Source organism: Chiloscyllium plagiosum, chromosome 20, assembly GCF_004010195.1.
Source record: "Chiloscyllium plagiosum isolate BGI_BamShark_2017 chromosome 20, ASM401019v2, whole genome shotgun sequence".
NCBI lineage: Eukaryota > Metazoa > Chordata > Chondrichthyes > Orectolobiformes > Hemiscylliidae > Chiloscyllium > Chiloscyllium plagiosum.
This window is the reverse complement of record NC_057729.1, coordinates 53,352,109-53,360,103: the sequence shown is the minus strand read 5'-3', so window position 1 is coordinate 53,360,103 and position 7,995 is coordinate 53,352,109. Positions and strand designations below refer to the sequence as shown.

The 7,995-nt window shown below is 43.9% G+C and overlaps 1 protein-coding gene across 1 annotated transcript in view; it reads left to right on the top strand.

Annotated features, from left to right (window-relative positions):
* The first annotated feature begins 2,265 nt into the window (after nt 1–2,265).
* The window catches only part of pnp4a (purine nucleoside phosphorylase 4a), a 20,735-nt gene continuing 15,005 nt past the window's right edge, over nt 2,266–7,995 (top strand). Inside the window, exons 1-2 of the mRNA XM_043710079.1 lie at nt 2,266–2,279; nt 4,269–4,283. Of these exons, the coding sequence (XP_043566014.1) occupies nt 2,266–2,279; nt 4,269–4,283 (29 nt within the window). The remainder of the gene's footprint in view (nt 2,280–4,268; nt 4,284–7,995) is intronic.

The window sequence follows — 7,995 nt, the reverse complement described above, 5'->3', positions numbered from 1 at the left end:
ATAGTTGCATTCTCGGGTTAGCTGTTAACATATTGTCTAGCTATCACCATTGTTAACAGCTAACCTGAGAATGCAACTTTTAAAAAAAAGGATTTTGTGATTTACACATGAAAGAAGTGAAACTATCACTGTATTCTAACAGATGAAAGGCTTAACAGACAATCAATTCTTCAATGTATAATTTCAGTTACATCACACTGCAAATTTTTGCTATAAATTCTCTGTTACAATCAAGCCCTCCACTATCACCTGATGAAGGAGCGTCGCTCCGAAAGCTAGTGTGCTTCCAATTAAACCTGTTGGACTATAACCTGGTGTTGTGTGATTTTTAACTCACCACAGGGAGCGACATCCTCTGTGCTGTTAGGGAGGCACTCCCAGGTTTCTGACCTATCCAGAGAAGGAACAATGATACAGTTCCAGTATTGCAAAGGGTGGCCTTGTTCTCAGTGGGGTTTAGAAGACCATTTAGAGTCATAGAGTCATAGATACTGGAAACAGACCCTTCAGTCCAACCTGTCCATGCCGACCAGATATCCCAACCCAATCTAGTCCCACCTGCCAGCACCCGGCCCATATTCCTCCAAACCCTTCCTATTCATATACCCATCCAAATGCCTTTTAAATGTTGTAATTGTACCAGCCTCCACCACATCCTCTGGCAGCTCATTCCATACACGCACCACCCTCTGTGTGAAAAAGTTGCCCCTTAGGTCTCTTTTATATCTTTCCCCTCTCACCCTAAACCTATGCTCTATGGTTCTGGACTCCCCCACCCCAGGGAAAAGACTTTGTCGATTTATCCTATCCATGTCCCTCATGATTTTACAAACCTCTATAAGGTCACCCCTCAGCCTCTGATGCTCCAAGGCAAACAGCCCCAGCCTATTCAGCCTCTTCCTGTAGCTCAAACCCTCCAACCCTGGTAACATTAAGTGTAAAAGATTTTGAATTATCTTGACAAGGTGAACGATGAAAGGATGTTTCTTCATATGGGTGAGTCCAAAACGAGGGGGCATTTTTAAAAATGTGAGACCAGAAGTGAGGGGAATCTTTTTCTCTCAGGGAGTGTAATACAGAAGGAGTGTGATACAGAGGGAGTGTGGTACATAGGGAGTGTGAGAGTAAGAGTGTCTGATAGTGAGGGAGTGTGATAGTGAGGGAGTGTGATACTGAGGGTGTGTGATACAGAGGGAGTGTGATACAGAGGGAGTGTGGTATTGAAGGTGTGTGATAGTGAGGAAGTGTGATACTGAGGGAGTGCGATAGTGAGGGAGTGTGATAGTGAGGGAGTGCGATAGTGAGGGAGTGTGATTGTGTAGGAGTGCGATAGTGAGGGAGTGTGATAGTGAGGGAGTGCGATAGTGAGGGAGTGCGATAGTGTGGAAGTGCGATAGTGAGGGAGTGTGATAGCGAGGGAGTGCGATAGTGAGGGAGTGCGATAGTGAGGGAGTGTGATAGTGAGGGAGTGTGATAGTGAGGGAGTGCGATAGTGAGGGAGTGTGATAGCGAGGGACTGTGATACTGAGGGAGTGCTTCACTGCTGACTGTGCTGTCTTCTCTCTGGGATGTTCAAGTGAGATACTGTATGCTCTCTCAGCTAAAAGGGAATTAGGTGAAAATTGGGATTTGGATGACATTCAGCTCAGGGAACGTCTCGGTCTTGTCAAGGGAGAAACCCTGGATCCTTCACAAAGGATAAATATGCCACTTGGAGAGATAGTAAGTGGTTGTTGAAAAACTGGGTGAAAGAGACAGCTTTTTCCTGGAGATGCCGGTGTTGGACTGGGGTGGACAAAGTTAAACATCACACAACACCAGGTTATAGTCCAACAGGTTTAATTGGAAGCACTAGCTTTCGGAGCGCTGCTCCTTCATCAGGTGGTTGTGGAGTATAAGGTTGTAATACACAGAATTTATAACAAAAGTTTACAGTGTAATGTAACTGAAAATATACACTGAAAAATACCTTGATTGTTTAAGTCTCTCATCTGTTAGAATGACCACGTTAGTGTCACTTCTTTCATATGTAAATAGCAAAATGTTTTTTAAAACTTACATTCTCAAGTGAACTTTAACAATTGGTGTCAGCCCAGACAATGTATTGGGTATTAGCACCCTCCCCCGTGTTCCCTGTCTGTGTCATAATGTTTAGACTGATTCTTCTCTAAAAAGTGAGTTAACAGAATCTTACATGGATTCATACAGTTTTTGAGCAAAATACAATATAACTCTGCAAATACAAAATCATCCCCAAACATAAGTATGTATGTGTACATGTGGGTATGTGTGTTTGTGCGTGTACCTGGAAGTACTCAGGGATACCCTCATAAGAACGGGGTACGATGCGCAACTCATCGACCGCCAGTTCCAACATGCCACAGCAAGGAACCGTAATCACCTCCTCAGGAGACAGACACGTGTTGCAACCGACAGGGTACCTTTCATTGTTCAGTACTTCCCAGGAGCTGAAAAACTACGCCATGTTGTTCGTGACCTGCAACACATTATCAATGAGGATGAGCACCTCACCAAGACCTTCACCACACCTCCACTGCTCGCCTTTAAACAACCACCAATCCTCAAACAGATCATTGTCCGTAGCAAGCTGCCCGGTTTTCAAGACAACTCCATATAACCCTGTCACAGTCAGTGCTGCAAGACATGTCAGAGTGTGGACATGGATACCACCATTATGCATGAGGACACCACCCACCATGTATGCAGCAAGTACTCATGTGACTCAGCCAATGTTGTCTATCTTATACGTTGCAGGCAAGGATGCCCTGAGGCATGGTACATTGGGGAAACTGAGCAGAGGCTAAGGCAACGCACAACAATCAACAGACAGGAATGTTCCCACCCAGTTGGGGAACACTTCAGGGGTCCAGGACATTCGACTCTGACCCTTGGGTGACCATCCACCAAGGCGGACTTTGGGACAGGCAGCAGCGAAAAGTGGCCAAGCAGAGGCTGATAGCCAAATTCCGTACCCATAGGGAGGGCCTCAATCGTGACCTGGGGTTCTTGTCACACTACTGGTGACCCCATTGCACTATATACACACACAGACACTCCTAAACACACACACACTCTCACAGACACTCACAACCCCAGCCCCCCAAACACACACACCCACATGTACACATACACACTTATGTTTGGGAGTGATTTTGTATTTGCAGAGTTACATTGTATTTTGCTCAAAAACTGTATGAATCCATGTAAGATTCTGTTAACTCACTTTTTAGAGAAGAATCGGTCTAACATTATGACACAGACAGGGAACACAGGGGTTGCTAATACCCAATACATTGTCTGGGCTGACACCAATTGGTAAAGTTCACTTGAGAATGTAAGTTTTAAAAAAAACTTTTGTGATTTACATATGAAAGAAGTGAAACTAACATGGTCATTCTAACAGATAAGAGATTTAACAAACAATCAAGGTATTTTTCAGTGTATAAGTTCAGTTACATCACACTGTAAACTTTTGCTTTAAATTCTGTGTCTTACAACTGTGTCCTCCACAACCACTTGATGAAGGAGCGACGCTCCGAAAGCTAGTGTGCTTCCAATTAAACCTGTTGGACTATAACCTGGTGTTGTGGGATTCTTAACTTTCTCCTGGAGGGTCATAAAGATGAGTAGGAGAGGAGTGACCCAAGGAAGAAATTGCTGAGCTTTGGTCCCAAGAAAGTGGAGACATAGCCCCCAGTGACGGGCAAAATAAAACCGGGACTATGCAAGAGGCCAGAACTGAATCTGTGCAGAAAGAAGCTTACAGAGATCAAAACTGGGGAGGACATGGAAGGGTTTGAAAACTAGGATGAGAACTTTAGCACTGTCAGCACACAGAACATAGTCAACAAAATCCAAGCCAAATCCTGCAGCTCAAGTTACTCCCAGGGATAAAGTTCAGCTCAAATGGACAACTTTATATTATACAAATTACTTAGCAGGCAGGACAAAGCAGGCAGTACAACTGCAGTCTACACAGACAGAGGAATTTCATCCTGTCCATCTTACTGCAATGATTTGTTTGGTGGTGCCCTCTGGTGGGTATATAGGAATAACAGGTAGATAACCTGCCAGTGTGTCCCCAACACTCTCTCAAGAACTTTCTGCTTCTGAGAATCCTTCAAATTGCTCTCCTTACATTATCAGCTTTCAGGCTCAATTTCTCCCATCTCTGAAGCAAAAACTAAAGTCAGGTCTTGCGGAACATCACAATTACTCTTAATTAAAGGTTGAGAATTACCGGAAAGGGAGCAGCAGGTTTGGTGGGGATTGAGGAAACAGTTTTTCACCTGGAGGCTGGTGGGAATTTTGAACTCCCTGCCTGAAAGGGTGGTAGAGGTAAGATCCCTCAAGTCATTTAAGAATTATTGAGATGAAAATTTAATAGGACTTGATTTATTATTGTCGCATGTACCCTAGGTACAGTGAAATGTTATGTTTTGCATGAAGTACAGGCAGATCCCACCATACAAAGATCACAGGGTGATTGAACAGAACGAGGAATACAAGGTTACGGCTGTAGAGAAGGTGCACCAGAAGCAAAATCAACATTAGATTCGAAATTTGAGAGGTGCTATCAGAAGCCTAATTACAGCAGGGAAGAAGCTGTTCTTGAACCTGTTGGTATGTATGTTTAAGCTCTTGTATCTTCTGCCTGACAGAAGAGGTCAGAAGAAACTGTTATCGGGGTTGGAGGGGTCTTTGATGATGTTGGCTGCCTTCCTGAGGCAGTGGGAAGTGTAGATGGAGTCAGTGGATGGAAGGATGGCTTGCGTGATAGACTGGGCTGTGTTCACAACTCTCTGCAGTTTCTTACGGTCCTGGGCAGAGCAGTTGCTGTACCAAGCTGTGATGCACCTGGATACAAAGCTTTCTATGGTGCACATGTAGGGTCCTTATGGACATGCTGAATTTCCTTAGCCTCCTGAGGAAAAAGAGGTGTTGTTGTGCTTTCTTGACAATTGAATTAATGTGTAAAACTCCCTATATACAAGGCTAAGGGTAGAAGGGGCAGCTGGTGTGGTGCAGTGGTAGTGTCTTTACCTCTGAGCAAGGAAACCCAGCTTCAAGTTTTACCTCTTGTTATGCATCTAGCACCACACATGTAATGTCACGTTAGGAGGGTCAAACTGCAAACGATCATCATATGGCTTCAAGATAAAATTTGGCCGTTGAAGTAATGAAAAGATGGATGACATTTTTGGAGCATTGGTCGTGTCCCTACCTTTGTGCCAGGATACCTGGATTCAAATCCCATCTGTTCGGGAAGTGTATCATAATATTGCTGTACAAACTGACTAGAAAATATCTACAAAGCTATAGTCCACGTGCTGGAAAATGGGAATAGAATAGATGGATGTTTAATGACAAGCGCAGCCTTGATGGGCTGAATGCCTTTCTCAAAGCTGCAAAAGCTCAATGGCTCTATCAGAAAACATCTCATTGCAGGTCAGAGCAGATTTGATGGGTCAAATGGCCTGCCTTAGCTACTACATCTTCAGGTCAAATGGCTTCTAAAAGCAACCAGAATGTGAAGGATGTTGTGTCAAAATAGTCATGTCTATTGTGTTAAGGTAGAAAAAACCTTTACAGGATTCACAGGAGTTGTTAAATGCATATCAGAAAGGAAGTCGTAATTTTTGTTTGTGTCTGAACACAACATGCGTATCAAGTCTTAGCAATTTTTATTGATGCACCATCGAAAGCATCCTATCTGGATGCATCACAGCGTGGTCTGGCAACTGCTCAGCCCATGACTGAAGGAAAACACAGAGGGTTATGAACACAGCCCAGTCCATCACATAAAGCAATCTTCCATCCATTGACTCCATCTACACTTCCCAGTGCCTCAGGAAAGCAGGCCACATGATCCCAGACCCCTCGCACCCCGGTTATACTCTCACCCACCCTCTTCCATCGGGCAGGAAATATAAGAATTTGTAGACACGTACGAACAGATTTAAGAACTGCTTCACACTTTCTCTGCAGCTGTACCATTGTATTCCTCACTCTGCTCTATAACCCTGACGCACTTTGATCTGTCTGTACTGCACAGTAAAACAACACTTGTCACTGTACCGAGGTACATGTGACAGCAATAAATCAAATCAAATACTTGCACACAGCATTCCAACATCTTACAGTAAACCTTTAAGAACATCTTTACAAATTGTGTGGTTTTTTTGGATGAATGGTAAACACCAACTTGTCTTTATTTCGCATCTTTATTATCGCAAAACAGTCCAAGTTGCATCACATAAGTACCACCTGACTGAAACTTTGCAGAGAGCTACATACAGTGATATTAGGACAAGGGACCAAACCTTGGGATAGGCTTAAGGAAGCATTTTGAAGGAGATGAGTGAGATAGAGAGACAGAGAGGTGTGAGGGAATTCTAAGCTTAGGCAGCTGAAGGCATGATCACCACTGGTGGAGTAAATAAAAGAGGCCAGAGATTGAGAAGAACTCAATGGGATGTTCGTGACTAATTTGACTGCAATGATAGGTGTTTAAGCACCAAATCCCAAATTTAGTTTGAAATAAAGACTGAAAATGCTGGAAAAACTCAGCATGTGTGACAGCATCTATGGAGAGAGAGATAAATATTACAAGTGTGATATGGCACTTCTTTGGAACACAAATTTAACACAACTTTTAACTTTTCTCTTTATTTCTTTATTTTTGAGTCTTATCTATGTCAGCACCTAAGATTTGTACCTGGGTAAAATGTATCAAAATGATTTTGTGTGTGGTATAATGACACATTTCACCGTACATGGTCCTTGTGTACAACGTGCCAATACACCTAATGCTAATTCAAGCTTCCTCCATCAGAATGACTATTACGCAGGAGGCAAAATAAGGTGAAAAAAAAGGGACTGCGATCTGCAGGGAAACTGGAGCATTTCTTTGGGATTTAAAGGGACTTATAATTCACAGCTGACAAGCCAGTGGATTTACCCACACACTTATTAATAACAATGTTTAACAGAGACTTTCAGACACAAAAGTATTTTAAGATAGCTGATCACTTCATTTTCAAAATTCATTCTCAACACATGGAAATCACTAACAATAAAGACTGACATTTATTGTGCATCCTCAATTGTTCTTGAAGGGTGATGGTGGAAAACTTCTCAAATCATGGCAGCTTGTGTATTGAACACATTAACAATCAGAGCTGCTGGGGATGGAGTTACTGAACACATTCACACAGAGCTGTTGGAGAGAGAGTTACTGAACACATTCACTCAGAGCTGCTGGGAGGGATCGACTGAACACATTCACACAGAGCTGCTGGGGAGGGAGTTACTGAACACATTCACATAGAGCTGCTGGGGGAGGAGTTACGAAACACATTCACACCGAGCTGCTGAGGAGGGAGTTACTGAACACATTCACACAGAGCTGCTGGGGAGGGAGTTACTGAACACATTGATGCGAGCTGCTGGGGAGGGAGTGACTGAGCACATTTACACAGAGCTGCTGGGGAGGGAGTTACTGAACACTTTCACACAGAGCTGCTGGGGAGGGAGTTACTGAACACATTCACACAGAGCTGCTGGGGAGGGAGTTACTGAACACTTTCACACAGAGTTGCTGGGGAGGGAGTGACTGAACACATTTACACAGAGCTGCTGGGGAGGGAGTTACTGAACACATTCACACAGAGCTGCTGGGGAGGGAGTGACTGAACACATTGACACAGAGCCGCTGGGGAGGGAGTTACTGAACACATTCATACAGAGCTGCTGGGGTGGGAGGTAGAGAACACATTCACACAGAGTTGCTGGGGAGAGAGTTACTGAACACATTCACACAGAGCTGCTGGGTGGGATTTACTGAACATATTCACACAGAGCTGATGGGGTGGGGGGGTGGAGTTACTGAACACATTCACGCAGAGATGTTGGGGTGTGAGGTACTGAACACTTTCACACTGAGTTGCTGGGGAGGGAGTTACTGAACACATT